The sequence below is a fragment of the Cervus canadensis genome, chromosome 12 (genome assembly GCF_019320065.1).
Source record: "Cervus canadensis isolate Bull #8, Minnesota chromosome 12, ASM1932006v1, whole genome shotgun sequence".
NCBI classification, from domain to species: domain Eukaryota; kingdom Metazoa; phylum Chordata; class Mammalia; order Artiodactyla; family Cervidae; genus Cervus; species Cervus canadensis.
Genome location: NC_057397.1, coordinates 33,334,942 through 33,353,164, shown reverse-complemented (window position 1 = coordinate 33,353,164; position 18,223 = coordinate 33,334,942). Strand labels below are relative to the sequence as shown.

Genomic DNA, 18,223 nt, shown 5'->3' with positions numbered 1-18,223 from the left:
GAACATCCCCTGGAGACGGGAATGGCAACACACTCCAGTATTCTTGCCTGGAGAGTTCCATGGACAGAGGAGCCTGGCGGGCTGCTATAGTCCATGGGGTTGCAGAGAGTCAGACGCGACTGAGCAGCTACCACACAATGAAAAGTTTAGGGTGGTGCTGGTTTCTGGTATGGCTAAATTCAGATGCTCTGGTGACGCAATCAGTAATCCTTCGCCTGTGATTTCCTTTGGGGTCAGTCCCTCCCAAAAGGTGGCAAAAGTGACCACCAGTAGACCCAGACTTCTATTCAACCAGTCCAGCACCTCAAGGGGGTAGAGAAACTTCTTTCCCAATAGAGTCAACAAAAAAGTTCCAGACATGTTCAGCGGCCAAGCCAAGGTCATATGCCTATTCTGGGAGCCAGAGGATAGTGTTGTGTCTCTGCCCAAATTATGCAGTTGGAGGAATAGGGGTGAGTAGGCTCCCTCAATAGAAGAGAGGACTTCTAGAACTAGAAAAAGGGATGCCGGGAATGCAGAAACAATAGATGTCCCCTACAGTACTAAATATTTGTTGAATGATGTGTTAAAAATTGCTTAGTACATGTAAAGCTTGAGGGCGGTATTAGAGTAGTTTTAAATGTTTATTGTTTATAAAGTTGGCAAGACTCGTTGGTAAGGAAGTAGTTCCTTTGCTTTTAAATCCACAGGTCTGCTTGGTCCAGCCAAGAGGGAAGCCTGGTTGCAGCTGAGGGCCGAAATTGAAGCCCTGACAGACTCCTGGTTGACACTGGCTCTGAAAGCCCTCACGCTCATTCACTCCCGGTAAGTTGTCCCCAAGTCACTTTGTAGGGCCTCTGCCTGAAGACAGGCTTTGCTTGTTCATTTTGGAGACTTATTTTTCAACTGTATTTTTTTTCTTTCTGTTCTCATAGAACGAACTGTGTGAATATTTTAGTAACAACTACTCAGCTTATCCCAGCATTGGCGAAAGTCTTGCTATATGGTTTAGGAATTGTATTTCCAATAGAAAATATTTACAGTGCAACTAAAATAGGTAAGCTACTTTTTAATCATTTATATAACAGTCAACCTTTTGCTTTCAGGCTAGTGAACATGCAAGGCAATAAATAGGATTTTATTTACAGAATTCTAAATGTCAGAAAACTAGAATAATGTTTAAACCAATTTTATTGTCAAAAATACCTTTAGATATCAAGAGAAATATAAAGCATAATCCATGTAACTGAACTCAGAAAATTTTACTTCACTGGCTGACATTAAAACTTATGCATTTTACTGTAGTCAACTTAGCATCATTTTCAGATTATTATCTTATTTTTATTCTCTTAGGCAGCATCAACAAAAATTATTTTATAAGCTAGAACAAGTACTTATATAGAAATATACAAAGCAGAAATAACTAATAGCAGCTTTAATTAGGCAACTCCAATAAATTATTATTACTGGAACTTTTTTTTTTCTGCTTTAACATGTGTAAATGATTGAGTTCTCATGTTTGTTATGGGGATCAAAAAATTAGATTCTTGCAAGAAGAAAATGTAGTTAAGAAAGATTACTGTGAAATTTACTTAAAATATCAATCAAGACAAAACAAAAGTAGGAATTAAAAGAAGACATGGCTCTTGTTCTTAGGGAATTCACTGTCTAGCGGAGGAAACAGACAACAACATAACTGTAGTATGACAAAATATTCAGTGGTATATAAATGAACATTTATCAAGTATTTACTAGGTGCCCAGAATTGTACTAAACATTTTACATATTAAAGTCCATCTTTGCAACCTTTTCATTTTACAACTGAGGAAGCTAAATCTCAGAGATGTAAGTCAGTCAGTTTAAGTTAATAGCTAGTAAAGTTGAGGGTTAGAGTAGATCTCTGAGTCTAAGGCCCAGCAAACCATTCCACACACTGAGGGATCCTACCAGTAAGTGCCCAAGTGTACACTTCAGTGGGTGAGCATTCAGTCCCACTCAGAAGGAGGCAGAAGGGCAAGTGTCAGTGAAAGTTAAAGGGAAGGTATGACATTAGAGCTGGGTATAGAAGGGTATATAAGAGTTTTTATATAGGCAGATGGCTAGTGAGAACAAAGCAACAGAGAAATTAAAATGTATTCCCTGCTGAGGGACTTGTGAGTTTTCCTGGGTGATTAACATACAGTGTTCATGGGTAGCTGGCAAGGTAGATTTGGATTTTAAGTGGCCTTATATGTTGCTATGATGAGGTAAATGTTATATAATTGAGTCCTAGGGACAGAGGATGAGTGTCCTGGTAAGTGGGAAGAAGGTTGTTTCTGGCTAAAGAAAAAGGGGCAAAACAGACTATCTATCTCTGACTTGTTCTTCTCTTCAAAGAATTTACTAAATTATCACTAAAAAATTACTTGTTTAGTTATTTGTTCACAGCCTCCTTGATAACTGAGTCTGTCTGTATTATTCATCATTGTAGCCATAGGGCCTAGCACATAGTAGGTACTCAATGTTGAATGAAATGGATGAATATATGGTTGTTTATTCAGAAGAAAACTGACAATAGAGGTTTCGTTTAGGCAACTGCATCAGTATTGACACTATTAGCTGATGGGGAAATCAGGTTTGATGACAAAAATAAGAGTTTGATCCTACTTATGTGAATTTGAAGAACTGTAGGATATTCAAATAACCCTATAAAGTTGGAAATAGTTGGAGTTTGAGAATGACTGCTGCCTTCTGAGAAGGGCCAAGAACAGAAAACTAGAAGACCCTTATAAAACAAAGAATTCCTAGTAGCCTGATATACCCAGAATTTTTACATGTTCTCACATAAATTAGTAATCAATTTCCATTAACTCAGGTCTTTATGTGTATCAATTAAGAGAAATCATGTTTTGTGAACAGGGATCCAAGATAAGGTTTTATTTAAAGGCATATGAAAGAAAGAACATATTCCAAATAAGCATATAATATACAAGGGATAGTACTTAACTTCCTAGAAGGAAAGGAATAATAGTATATTACATGTTCTGCAAGTTGAAGTTTAATCCCAAATAATCTGAAAATGTGAGGATAATAGGAAATTATAATAACAATCAAGAAAGTATTTTTAATGGACATATTGTTTGCAATATTGGAATTTTTTTCAGTATAGAATAAAAGTTCAATTTAAATACTGTACAGTGGTAGAAGTGATCTCAAAACCAGTGGTAGAATCACATTCCTGTGATTTTTTTTTTTTTACTAATAAAAATAGAGACTGAAACTCCTGTTAATTACTGCTAATCTTGCCATCAAATGAGATGTAATATGGGGATCAGTGCAGAAAAGCCAGGGATTTTTACCGTAGGCAAAATGGCAAAATCAGAGAAGGAAAGGGACTGGTCTCTCATTCAGCAGAGAGCTGTGATGTTCTTTCAGACAAAATGGATACATCAAAATCAAAATTCCATGTAAGACCTCAAATTAACCTCTAAAAGTGAACTTCATCATATTAATTCTTATTGTGTATTCGCAATGAACCTTGGGTGAGAATTTGTCCATCACAGCTTTATTTTAAAGTCACATTGAGTTTACCTTCCTTTTCCTGTGAAGAGGAAACTTTACAAAAACATGCAAACATTTCCCTCTAAGGGGGAAAAGAAAGTTTCATGACATCCAAGTGTTCGGTTGTATATTTTTTTGCAGTGAAAACCAGCCTTTGTATTTGTTTCTCAAAGTGATTTAATATTTCACAGGTTAGTGAGCAACTACAGAAGCATTGAAATGACATCTTTGAATAAGGCTGGCTCCATTTCATTCTGTCAGATGCAAACTAGAGATTTTAGTGCAAAATACAAATATAAAGCAGACATTTGTTTAAGCAAACAAGCAATTTGTTCGTGTGTATATCTGATCCTTATTTGAAAGAGGTACAGGTCCCGCTCAGCCATTCACATCTGAAAACTATAAACTGTCCCATTGTCCATTAAAATGACCTTATTGGCAGCCCTGGACTTGGAACCCCAGTTCCTGTTCTATGAAGCAACAATGACTGCATTAACCGCAGGGATGTGCTGACAGCATAGCTGCCACTGGAGCCCAAACTAAGTCTTGACATGGGAAAGATAATAGGCAGATAAAGGTATCCTGTTACCTTGATCCCGCTTTTCCTCTAGGAAAGTGTTTTACTGAACATTAGATGCCTGGGTCAGGCAAGCATGCTCTTGGAGGGCCCCAAATTACCTGACATTCATTTCAGAAATAGTTTTCCAAGAATATTTCCAGTCAATACATTTGGCCTTGGGGGGTGTCTTTGATTCAAAGAAGTATTCCAACCTGAAAATGAAGGGATAAACTACATCCAGTGTTTGATTTCTCTTGCCGTAACAAAACCAATCCTTCAGTTTTGTTCATCCTTCTCAATGGCCTGTCAGTCAGATATTATATTCAGTGTTTGATAGATCATGAAACATTTTTTAAATCAAGTTAAAATATATTAGCAGAATGGCATGATTTTGTTTAGTCTCAGCTCAGAGTGGGCAAAGTACTACTACAAAACAATACTTTTTCTACCAAATTTATACTGTGAATGACTAGATCCTACTTTTTAATAAATGAGTCTGGGAGGAAAAAGTACTAAAATTGTCAATTTCCCAGGGACAGGATGCCACGTGGGTAATTCATTTACAGTTTTTGCTGTATTGTGCTGTTCTGCATACTCCCCAAATGGCATGTAAAAGCATGCTTTTCCTAGTTCACACAACTATGATAGAGTTGGATCAGAAGCATAAAGAAAGCATTTTATATAAAAAGTTTAAGTCCTAGAGTGCTGACTTACCCAAAGTTTACATTTTTTTATAATTTACTTTTGTTCATTAGGAAAGGAAAGCTGTTTTGAGAGAATAATTCAGAGGTTTGGAAGAAAAGTGGTGTATGTTGTCATAGGAGATGGTGTGGAAGAGGAACAAGGGGCAAAAAAGGTGAGTGTTCCTCACTGGTGTTTCTTGTGCCCTTTAATTTTTCTTAGTCCTCAAAATTCTGAGCTGGATCATTTAAACACATTCCATTTCTCTGAAACAGATTGTGAATGCGTTCAGAACTGTAAGCACTGATCAAGGGCAGAGTAGAATTAAATCATTATTGAAATAATCTTTTTGAAGAGTGATATTCACAAGTTCAGGGGTCATGGATGGTTCATCTTCACAGAACGTGGACTTGGGGAACAGAAAAGGAGGCTTAGCTCTGCATCTGTCACCTGGAATAGAGACAGCATACATGCCTGCTAATGCCAGCATGCCCCTCTCTGCACCCATGGCAGACATCACCAGGTGATTAAACCTTTGTTACCTAAGCCTGGATGTAGCCTATGAACCTTCTAAACATCAATTCAGAGAACCCTCTAAACATCAGTTCAGAAAGACCCTACCAGCTGATGAGAGCTAGGATGCAAAACTTTCTGCCCTAGAGTATAGTATCTTCTTTTGATCACGAGGTCAGTGAATTAACCCTTTGGGGATGCGCAGAAAGGAGGAAGGAAGCAGACCTAACTATTAGGTCTCTTAACCCAGTTTACCCATCATATTTCTTTCTATTTTTCTGCATCCCTGCAAGTATAATTCTGTCATTTCCTTTAGCAAAAGCTTTCTCATGAATGTCCTTCATCACATTTTAAAAGGGAGAAGGAGAGGGGACCACATTCCTTAGCCAGGCATTCAGGGTCTACACAATCTAGTAACAACCTACCTTTCAGGCTCCTCCACTCTTGCCCCTTAAACACTGTAGGCACATTGGTCTGCTTACCTTCCTTTGGCCACACCCAGGGCTTCCTCCCTGCTGTTGCTCCTTTCCCCAGGGCCTGAATGTCACTGTCTTCCTCATGTTTCAAAATCCAGTTTATGTACCACCTTTTCTGTTTCTATTGTTTGTAAGAACTCAGTTATAAGTAGCACCACTTATTCTATAATTGGAGAAAGCGAAAAAAGTGAAATTGTTTGTCACTCAGTCATGTCCGACTCTTTGCAACCCCAGGGACTGTAGCCCACCAGGCTCCTCTGTCTATGGAGTTCTCCAGGCAAGAATACTGGAGTGGGTAGCCATTCCCTTCTCCAGGGGATTTTCCTGACCCAGGGATCAAACCCGAGTCTCCAGCATTGCAGGAAGACTCTATACCATCTGAACCACCAGGGAAGTCAGTCCTTAATTGGAGAAGCTATGGGAAATAATTTGGATTCTTGAGCCAGACAGCCTGCATTTGAATTGCAGCTCTATCATTTACCAGCTCTGAACAGGTTACTTTATCCTTCTCTTTCTTTATCTATACATAGGGACAATAGCAGCACCTAGCTCGTGGGGCTATTTTAAGGTTTAGATTTAGTTAACACATTATTGACTGTGAGACTTTTGCAGAATCTAGCAACTGTGGCCGGCAATTTGTTACCTAAGTGAATATTGAAACACTCTGGTCAATAACATTCAAGTAACAAGAGATATATTGATATGTCTCTGGTAAATAAGTTGTTAAGATATAAAACAGAGCCGATACCTATGAAGTATGCAACAAGTGGCAGCCATTATTATTAACTATTTGTGCCTGTCTCAGCAGTTAAGTATGAGCTCCTGAGAGGTAGGAATCTTATATTTTGATTGACTTTTGTTTGACCCTCAGTCTTCATTTCTCTTTTACAACTCCCTAAATCTTGGCACAGTCATGCTCTAATATTTCTTAAGTTGAAGAGCTTTAAATATTTTGAGATTAACCAATAGGATAATTTTTTCATCTCTTGCCCACACCCTCACTCATAGAAATGACAATATATATCCATAAAGGAGGCAAGCTCTTCTGGAATATGACAGTATATTCCAGAAATGGCACCACACAATAGATGGAGTATGGCACATGGCCAGCCTCGTTAACAGAGTCCAAGAATGGTAAATTCACCTTCAGTAACCCTGAATTCCAGTAAAAGCATAGAAAGTGTAAGTCGCTTAGTTGTGTCTGACTCCTTGTGATCCCATGGACTGTAGCCTGCCAGGCTCTGTCTGTGGAGTTCTCCAGGCAAGAATATTGGAGTGGGTTGTTGCCATGACCTTCTCCAGGGGATCTTCCTGACCCAAGGATTGAACCCATGTCTCCTGCATTGCAGGCTGATTCTTTACCATCTGAGCCACCAGGAAAACCCACCAAAGCATAGAAACTGACCCTAATTCTATAAATAATAGATTATTTCTCATATTCATAGATACACCATATGCCCAGGATTACAGTGTCCCCAGGTGTGATCAGCACTGGTGGAGACCCACCCACACTTTTTAAAAACTTGATTCTAAGCAGTATTTGCCATCTAAGCACTCACTCTGCATTCCAGCTTCACCAATGGCCATTGTCATCAGGTACATCTGTTAGCCCTTTGGGCTGTCTTCATAAAAAGAAATCTTTCCTAGACTAAAGAAAGTGCCCCAAACTCAACCCTGGAGAGTTAAAGAGAATATTTGGTGCAAATCGAGACTCAAGTCTTTTTCCTGAGAAAGCCTCTGTAATCCCCTGCCATTTCTAGACAAGACCTCCTAGTGGCGATGGGAACATGGAATAGTTTTGCACCTCTGAGCATCATAGAATTGAAGAACAGAATTGCATGCCAGGATGGCCCAGGGCCAAGGTGTGAAATGTGCCCTCCAAGCTGGTCCTTCTCCATCTGGTATTCAGCAAAATATTTTAAAGAGAAGCCAAAATGTGGCTTTCTAGCTTGTGGTAGACAGAAGAATGTTTATGAAAGTGATGACTTAATATGAAAAAAAAAAAAAAAGACATAAGTCAAGTCTTTGGTCCCCAGTCGAGGATTCTGTAGACCAGTTTCCTCCTAAGCCTTTCTGAGAAGTTTTCTTTCTTAGATATTTGTGTGGGTGAACACAACATGGAAAAAGAAAAGGAATTACTGGTTTGATGTTAGAATTGAAAGTAGGAACAGTACTGAGAGTATTTGTTCCCTCTGAAGAGCAGTTAAAATTGTTTCCACTGTTTATCCCTTGGACATATTATTCTTTTTATTCAGGACAAACACACATACCTGTACCAAAAAAAAAAAAAAAATTAGACAACTGCTTACAAAGAACATCCTCTTTAAATTGTTTGACCATGAATGAGAACTTGGAGCTTCAACTTTGTTTTAGTTTCTTGGGATAAGTGTTTGTGATCAGTGCAGTACTCTGTTACAAAGGAACTCTGCACTTGGAGACCTACCAGCTTGGAAACTCTAATGAGACTGTAACCCGGAGTTGTAAGATCTTTATGTGTGTTTGTAAATTGTACAGATTTTTCAGAAATACTCAGATTTCTAAAAATTGCACCTGTGATTCAGATGTCACAGGAAGGTGAATACTTTGGCCAAGATCACATGGCTTGAAAGCTACCAAACTAAGATATGAAGCTGATTATATCTTTGAGATTCCGCACAAAGTTCCTTCAAATTATAAACTTCACTTAGACATCTTAAATACGATTTGATTTAAATAATTTTATAGTGTGCAATGTTTATTTCCTTTTGGGAGGTATTTAGAACTGTGTCAAGTGTTCTCCCCATTTTACACTCATGATTAAAATTTTAAAAATAAATCACTAATTCTAGTGTATAATTTGGTTCATAAGCATTTCAGATTACTAAATAAGACTGACAGTGAAACAGTGAAGTGCTGCAAGAGTGAGTACTAAAATGATTTGCAAAATCAAAACATTTTGCTTTTCTTCTAAATCAGTTTTAACCATTTAGCTTGTGTCTTAGTTTCCTGTGTCCTTTTAAAAATCTAGTACAACACTCTTGCCTCCTACCGGTAGAGATGTCTTTCATCTCCCTAAATGATGTTCTTTTGCTAGATGTACTGTGTTTGTTTGTTTTTTTTTTAGCCCAGGAATGAAAACTAGGAAGTATTCTGCCAATTACCTGTTTTTGTTATGCTCAAAATCTGCTGTCACCGTTGCTCTCTCTTCCAGTACAATGCCAGGAGTTTCATCAGTAATTTGATCTAATTCTATAATTTGTATCATTAAAAAACATTCCTTCAAAGAGAAAAGGTTAGAGATACCTTTGTTTTTAAAAAAACATTATTCTAAAAAGATCTAAAAAAAATTTTTTTTATTGGAGTATGGTTGATTTGCAATGTTGTATTAGTTTCACATGTATGGCAAAGTAAATCAATTATACATATATCCACTCTTTGTTAGATTCTGTCCCCATGTAGGTCATTAAGACTGTTGAGTAGAGTTCCCTGGGCTATATCTGCATGCTCAGTCACTTCAGTCGTGTCCGACTCTTTGCAACACTAGGTCTTGTGTGTATATATATATATACATTGTGTGTATATATATATATAATTATATATATAATAATAATTAATATATATATTAATTAGTGTGTTTATGTCAATTCCAAGTTATCTCTCCCCCTGCCTTATCCCCTGGTAACCATAAGCTTGCTTTAACATCTGTAACTCTTTGTCTTGTAAATAACTTCATTTGTACTGTTCTTTTAGATTCCACATTTAAGTGATATGGTATTTGTCTTTCTGTGTCCGACTTCCTTCACTTAGTAAGGTCCATCCATGTTGCTGCAAATAGCATTATTTCATTCTTTTTATGGCTGATATTTCCATTGTATATGTGTACCACATTTTCTTTATCCATTGCTCTGTTGATGGACATTTAGATTGCTTCCATGTCCTGGCTATTGTAAATATTGCTGCAATGAACACTGGGGTGTGTGTTTCTTTTTTAATTACGGTTTTCTTTTTCTGATCTCTCATTGCTAATATATAGGAATGCAAGAGATTTCTGTGTCATTTTGTATTCTATAACTTTACCAAATTCATTGATGAGCTCTAGTAGTTTTCTGGTCCAATTTGTATTCCTTTTCTTTTTCTTCTCTGATTGATGTGGCTAGGATTTCCAAAACGATGTTGAAACATAGTGGTGAGAGTGGACATCCTTTTCTTATTTCTGATCTTAGAGGAAATGCTTTCAGTTTTTCACCCTAGAAGAAATAAGCAAATTCTAAAAAAGATCTCTTGTAAGAGTTTTCTTCAAGCACCTCTTTGTTCCTAGAAAGACTGTTCAGAGAAACTATCTCCCTACCTGTCAATATCTTCCTTTGATGTATGTATGTCTTTTGTTGTCAAAATTTGCCATGCTTTTTTTTAACCACAAAGTTTCTTGTTTTCCTAACATTCCTCCAGTGAAAATAGTTAAGCATGATTTGAAAATCAAAATGTAAGTAATAGTCTTCTGCACACTGACAGCAGTTTTGGTTTCTGGAGCAAAATGGCCTTGTTTTATAACTCTGACTTTATTTACTTTTCAGGGAACCACTTAAAATGAATCTCTTGTGAATAACATGGAGGGAAGGGGGTATGGCAAGAATCCATTATTCTGCATAATAAGAGCAGCTTCATCAAAAATGTCCATTTTCAATGTGTATCCCAAACCTTGCCCAAAACCAAGATGAAGCTAAGAATCTGCTTCATAGTGCTTGATTCTGAGTTTATTTGGGAGAAAAATAAGGACTTTTGTTAAAAAAAAAAAGACAGTATTTTTGATGCAAGTTTTTGCTTTTAGTTTTAAGTGAGACAAAGGGATTACTAACACTGATTACAGAATTTTATTCTAAAGCCATTACACTTATTTAACTTAATGAGCACAAACTATATGCCAGATCTTAAATTGGATTTCATCTTTAAAGTGCACACTTTGTCCAGAGGGGAATGCAGATATACAAATAGTCATAGAGCAAAGCTGTGCTGAAAATTTCATAAATTCTCAGAATAATCTATTTACAATTTGTGAAGTATTTGTACCTCCATGTGCAAATTTTCTACATATATGCATAGGAAAGCACAGATAAGTTTTTTATTTTTTATACAAATTGTAATTATATACTTTTTTCTATACCTTTTTTTTTTTTTCACTTAATATATATCCTGGTAGTTATTTCATATCAGGAGCACATGGAGCTCTGTATCTCTAATGCTTATAAATGACCACATCAGAATTTCATTACACTGATGTGCTATAATTTAACAAGTCCCCTGGGGCTCAACATTTTGGTGGTTTCCAGTATTTACTATTACAGACAGTTCTTATGTGGTTCATGTGTGGGCAAGTATCCATATATTTGTGGGATAAATTCCTAGAAGTGTAATGCCTAGGGCAAAGGCTATGTGCTTTTATGGTTTTGAAATACTTTTTAATAATTCAGCAAAATTCAAATTACATGTGAATGTCCACACACACAGCTTTTTATATTACTGATCTTATGTATAACCAGAAGGGATAAATGCAAAATACCAGACAGGAAAGGTGGCAGAAGAAAATTTGGAAAACTGCACATGTGGGCAAAAGGAACAGAAAGGATGTGTCATCATCTTCCCATTAGGGAATATTTTGGTTCTAGTGACCCAAAAACATGTGCTACTTCCCAAAAGTTAGGTCTTGGTGCCCATTTTTCTCAACATATGCCTAATCTTGATAAACGAATCACACACACATCAGTTTAGGCTATTGTTAGCTGTTTTGGTTTCAAGGCTCTAGTTACCCGATGGAGTATCTCCATGTTATTGTTTTTGTTCATTCGCTAAGTCCTGTATGACTCTTTGCCACCCCATTGATTGTAGCACACCAGGCTCCTCTGTCTTCCACTGTCTCCCAGAGTTTGCTCAAATTCATGTCCATTAAGTCCCATTTCATCCATCTGAATAACTGCATCTATATGTAGTATAATCTCACAATGTCTTTATCCATTCATCTGTTGGACACAGGTTGTTTCCATGTCTTGAGTATTGTAATAGTTCTGCTGTGAACGTGAAGATGCAGATATCTGTTTAATGTATTATTTTCATTTCCTTCGGGCATGTATATACCCAGAAGTGGGATTGTTTAGTCATGTGGTAGTTCTGTTTTTAATTTTTTAAGGAACCGCCAGACTCGTTTCCATACTGATTATACCAGTTTACATTCTGACCCACAGTGCATAAGGGGTCTCTTTTCCCTACCTCTTCATCAGCATTTGTTACCCCTTATCTTTTTGATGAAGGCTGTTCTAACAGGTGTGAGGTGATTATCACGTTGTGATTTTGACTTACATTTCCCTAATTAGTGATGGTGAGCGCTAATTCACATACTTGTTGGCCATCTGTTTATCTTCTTTACAAAAATGTCTATTCTGCCCAATTTTTAAATTAGATTGTTTTGCTATTGAGTTTTATGATATTAACCCCTTATCAGAATATAGTTTACAAATTTTTTTTCCTCATTCTGTAGGTTATCTTTTCATTTTGTCAATCATTTCTTTTGCTGTGCAGAAACTTTTTAGTTTGATATAGTCTACATGTTTATTTTGCTTGCTTGTGCTTTAGGTGTCAGATCCAAAAAATCATTACCAAGGCTGATGTCGAGGAGTTTTTCCCCAGTGTTTTCTTACAAGAGTTTTATATGGTTCTTGGTCTTACATTTAAGCCTTTAGTCCCTTTTAGGTTGTTTCCTTCTTTTACAGGTTAATTCTTTCATTCTTTTATAAAAGAATATGTGACTAGCCAGTATTCCCAGCAACATTTATTGAAGAGACCATCTTTTCTCCATTGAGTATTCTTGGCTCCCTTATATTAGTTTAGCATATATACATGGCTTTGTTTCTGGGCTGTTGATTCTGTTCCATTTTCTATGTATCTGTTTTCATTCTATTATATACTGTTTTGATTACCACAGCTTTATAATACAGCCTGAAATCAGAAGTGTGATGCCTCCCACTTTGTGCTTTCTCAGGATTGGCTTAGCAATTTGAGGTCTTTTAGCTCCATGTACATTTTAGGATTGTTTTTTCTACTGCTGTAAAAATCGCTACTGGAACTTTGACAGAGATCGCACTGAATCTGTAGGTGGTGGCTCAGAAGAGTACAGAGTCTGCCTGCAATGCGGGAGACCTGGGTTCTATCCCTGGGTTGGGAATATCCCCTGGAGGAGGGCATGGCAGCCCGCTCCAGTATTCTTGCCTGGAGAATCTCCAAGGACAGAGGAGTCTGGCAGGCAATAGTACATGGGGTTGCAAAGAGTCAGACGACTGAGCAACTAAGGATGCACACATAGTGTGAACATTTTAACAACATTTGTTCTTCTAATCATGAGCTTAACATACCTTTCCATTTATTATTTGTGTCTTCTTCAGTTTCTTTCATCTGTGTCTTATAGTTTTCAGTGTAGAAATCCTTCACTTTTACTGTTTTTGATGTTATTGTAAATGGAATCATTTTATCATTGGACAATTTGGTTTTAGTGTATAGAAATGCTGATTTTTGTAGGCTAATTTTGTATCCTGCAACTTTGTTGAATTCATTGATTAGATCTAACAGTTTTTTGTTGGTGTCTTTAGGATTTTCTATACATAAAATCATGTCATCTGCAAATAGTTTTACTTCTTCCTTTCCAATTCTGATGCTTTTATTTTTCTTACCTGATGTGCTGGCTAGGTCATTTTGAGTCTTAGTCCCACACTGCCTTACATTGTAATAAAAAAGTTTCAGCAGATATATCTTGCCTGCTGGTTCTTGGCAGTGGAGGATATGTTATGTATGTATATTATTTTATAAATCTGCTCTAGCTATAGTGCTGAACAAGTAATACTTTAATGAAAAAGTTATTGACTTTATTAAACCTAGGAGCAACCCTGAGTCATTTCCCCTAACCCGTTACTTTACAAATAAACAAACTAGGGCTCCAAGGAGATGTCATGATTCAAAGTCATGTTACTAAAGTCAGAGTTGAGAGTATAACCCAGGTCTCCTCATTCTAGAACCTGCTTTTCTTTTCCTCTTTTGCCACCATCACTCTCTGATTTGATATAAGAAATATTTGTTCCAAGCTAAACACTGATTCAGGAAAAAAATTATTTACTTTGTACTTACTGGGTCTGGGAAGCTCTTGTTGATCCATAAAAGCTTCACATTGGTACGTGCCTACTTAGAGAAAATGTTATTTTGCAATATAATTATTTAACACATGTTTGAATCCCCTGTTCTCTTCCCTAGACTCAGTCTTTTTATAATTAATATTAAATGTTCATAATAACTATTATTATTAATAAACTCTTTAACAGGACGAACCAGGTCTTGCACCATTTGACTCCTTTAGCCAATAATGTCAGAGCCATGTCTTTCTCTCACTCAGCTAGTATTCTAACAATGACCTTGTCCTTCATCCTCTGCCCCTTCACACACACACACAGCCATTGCAGTGCTCTTCTGAACGATCATCCTTTCATAACTAGTTCAGTTATTACCTCTCTCCTCTTACCAAGTGTCTCCCTCAGTTCCCCAGGCAAAGGGAATCGCCTCCTCCTCCTCCTTTGAGGTGAACTTGCATGATTGCTGTTCATGTCTACTACTCAACCACAGACTATGAAAGGGTTAGTCAGGGGTGTCTTCTATGCCATGCATGCAAACACAAAAATCTCTAATGAATGAATGCAAAATAGTATAGTATATTTTTATGATCTAAAGTTGCCCAGTGGAACATCATAAATATTTGAAAAGAGATCTCTAGTACTTGGTACTGAACTGTTATTAAAGGATAACAAAAATAGAGATACCCTAAAATAGTATAGAATCCAGAAAGGCCTACATGTGATATTGGACTATGGTATATGTTTTTAGCGGATCACTTGAGACAAAGACATTGTCAATAAGTAACTATTTTGCATCCCCAGAATAATAATGGGTATGTGATCTATGCCAAAATAGTAGCTTCTACTGTCACTTAGATAGTCCTCCCAAAACTCCTCAGTTCCAAATTCTATTTGTTTTCATGTCATATTCTCCTAATAGTCTGAATTGTTTAAAAACTCCCTAGAACTATAATTATGAATTATACTCAGACCTTCACATTATTTTTTGTGTTAAAAAAAAATGTATTCTGTGGGCTTAATAGAATTTTATTCTCTGAAAGGTGATGATTATCTTTCTCTTATCTAAAAAGATTTTGCTGATACATACTTATAATGTTTTTGAGCCATAAAGTTGATAATCATGTTTTTATCCTTCATGGATGATGAAATTTTTGGGGGGAGAAAGGGGCTGTTTTTCTTGTCTCTGGTTAATTCAGATGTTTTACAAAGATATCCCCATCATATAAGGCAGATTTTTAGATTGATGTTTTAAACTACCACCAAAAAAAGCTGAAAAAGCTACCTTAGATGTTCATTTAAAATTTTGCCATATGGTAATGTTGTTTTAAGGTCAGTGTGGACAATGCCTGATGGAAATAAATGAAAAAAAAATTGCTTCTAAAATCAAAATTTGATTTTAGTTCTAAAATCAAATTTTACAAAATGTAAAATACTACCAACTAAGGAAAATCGCTTAAACTTGCAGCATGAAAGCCCCATTGGATCCAGATTTTGAAAGGCAAATATTTGACACGTTTTTGTTCACAGCTACTGGGTTTTATTTGAAGTTTGGAATCGGCATTCAAGTGGCAGTGTAGGTCTGCTTAAGAAATACCCATCACCCTCTTAAAAAAAAACAGACTCCCGAATTGCATTTTAAAACGCACACTGGTATTCTTAGGGGAGGAGTAAGTTTGGACTTTTGTTTTAAACAGATGTGATGCTGAGACCTTAACGGGCAGTTTTCACAGTTGGGAATAAAGGGGGTGGGCCGTGCGTGAGGGGCCTGACAGAGCAGCCCCCAGGGCTGGTGCCGGCAGTGTCCTCCGTCCTCACCACATTGTCTGCCCCTCCGCAGCACGCCATGCCCTTCTGGAGGGTCTCCAGTCACTCGGACCTCATGGCCCTCCATCACGCCCTGGAACTGGAGTACCTGTAACAGTCACCCAGCACTTTGAAGCCGCACAGCCGCCCTGTGACCGGGGGACATGTCCACCAGGCGGAGTCCCAAGTGGGCGCCGGACTCCAAACTAACATTTCAGAATTTTGACACCCAGCCGCTGTGGGTCCTCGCCTCCACCTCACACCACACCCCTTTCTTCAGAACAGCTGTTGACTCCTAGTACTGTGAATCCGTTGCAAATAAGCCAGGAGAATGTTCTGGCACAGTGCGGCGTGTCTTGGCCACATTAACCAACCATGGTTCGAACCTGTGAAGAAAGGACCTGCAGACGCTCTATGTTTCTGGCATCTTCAATGTGACATGAAACAGCTTCTCCAGTACAGCAAACTCGATTGCACAACAAAGACTGAAATGGGTTTCCTGAGTACCAGTGGGGGGATTTTTCTTGTAAAGGTTTACTTTTTCTGGTGTCTCATACCCAGGGTCTTCTGTACATCTCTACTTATTTATGAACAGACTTTTTTTAAAAAAAAAAAAAACACAGCTTCATCGAGGTATAATTCAAGAACCATACAGTTCACGCAAACAGACTTTTGACATCAGATAACTGAAGAGACAGTAGCATGATGACAGAAGCAATCGAAGGCCCTGGCCTCACGACACAGCAAGTACTTTGAATTTTAGCACATTGCAAAGTAGTTTAAAATATGTCTAATTTAAACGTATAATATGTACATCACTGAGACAATCATGTACAGAAAGAATTTTTGGTGTAAATTTGTAATAATGGATGATTCTTTTACATATTGTTTAGGAAAATGATATTGAAAGGTAGCAATGCCTTGATAGTAAAGTATGAGGTGGACCTGCACAGACATGCAGGGCCTTCTCCAAGTACTGGGTATAAATATGTAGATAATGGATTTTTTTTTTTTTTTTTTTTAAGATCATGTTGTCAAGACCAAAAGCATGGATGTCAAGTGTTAATAGGATTTTGTTTTCTAATTTTTTTTTTCCCAATCTGTACTTTTTAAAAAAAAAATGCTGTTAGGAGGGCCTTGGTAAATAACACATCAGTGTCTTAAACAATTGAGGGGGAAGACAAGTCCTCTTAAAACCTCACTTTTTCATTTTTAGCATTAATGTAGTATAGCTATTTGGCAAAGGACAGTTATTCAAATGCTTCTTCCCTCAGAAAGAATGTAGATGATGGATAGATTTTATAAATGAAATGGTTCATGAATTGGACATTAGCAAAGGGACACTATCATGTGTCCAGATGATATTTTCTTGTTTAAGGAAGGCCATCACCACATATCTGCAAATCAGCACAACTTTGTATTACTTCCTTATATTCATGTTCTTTCTCTTTCCCTACACCTCCCACCCCCACCTCCCAGAAAAGTTCATTGCCAGCAGTGGGACATGGTCCAGTCATCATCACCAAGAAAATAATGCTACTCTTTTCACCCCCATTCTAATTATATGACAAGCATAAATCTGAGAAATGAAGTTTGTCACATTTGTAATACCCCCAAAAAAGTTTATCCAAAAGCAATCCATCAGTTTATCTAGACACTAGTTTCTCTCATCTAAAGGCCTTCCATTGTCATGAAATTACTTTTTGGATGAATTTTCTTTAATAGTATATTGGAGGGAAAAAAACCCACCAGCTTTGACCCAAAGTAGCTACAGAGCTGCCCTATCCTTTCCTAAGGTTTCATGTTGCTGCTAGAATTAGTCAGTTGTGAATATCTCCAAATTGTTTAATCATTGAATTCAATTGTTTTTTTCCTCTCTTGCTTGAAGCAAACAGAAGTCAACAGTTTTTTAGCCTTTCCATTTTATGTTTTTGTACTCTGCAAACTGAAAAGACTAAAGTTTATCTTGGCCTTACTGTATAAAGGTGTGTCGTGTCCACAACTGTGTACAGACTTTTTCTTCAGTTTGTGTTTAAATTAATAAAACTGATTTGTGAAGTACTGTAAGCTCCCTGTCAGTATTTTCTTCATCTTTTGGTTCTGTAAAATAGCAGGATCTTGGTGGTGGTAGAACACTCATAGTCCAACAAAAGGAAGCTGTATGGAGCAACTGTAGTAATGGCTTTATCAGCCCTTGCAAGGAACTAAGCTAGGAGAATAACAGCTGTCTCTTTGATCACCATTAAGAACAGATGAATGGAAAAGCCTTTTACTTCCTCTGAAACTATATAAACGAGACCTTCACTCAGATTTATCTGCTATGGAACCGAATTCAGCATCAAGTATCTTGGATGTCAGAGCATAGATTTAGCCACTTCAATACCCAAGGGACAGCAATGGAAACTAGTTTCCATTCCATTTCATCTGTAAAGAACGCCCACAACATACATCTCTAAGATGTGGCCAGTTTCATCACTGACAAAGCTATATAACAGCACAACTTGCTTCCTCCTGGGATTTCATCTTAG

General features: G+C 37.2%; 1 protein-coding gene across 10 annotated transcripts in view; it reads left to right on the top strand.

Moving 5' to 3' along the window:
- The window catches only part of EYA1 (EYA transcriptional coactivator and phosphatase 1), a 179,954-nt gene extending 162,192 nt beyond the window's left edge, over positions 1-17,762 (top strand). For 5 of the 10 annotated variants that reach the window (XM_043484062.1, XM_043484056.1, XM_043484061.1 and 2 more), the window contains 4 exons: positions 690-804; positions 915-1,036; positions 4,834-4,934; positions 15,730-17,762. In XM_043484062.1, coding sequence (XP_043339997.1) covers positions 690-804; positions 915-1,036; positions 4,834-4,934; positions 15,730-15,810 — 419 coding nt within the window. In that variant the 3' untranslated portion in view covers positions 15,811-17,762. Of the gene's footprint in view, positions 1-689; positions 805-914; positions 1,037-4,833; positions 4,935-15,586; positions 15,703-15,727 lie in introns of those variants that run through there. The other 5 variants (XM_043484052.1, XM_043484053.1, XM_043484060.1 and 2 more) reach the window with 2 other exon arrangements.
- The last annotated feature ends 461 nt before the right edge of the window (positions 17,763-18,223 follow it).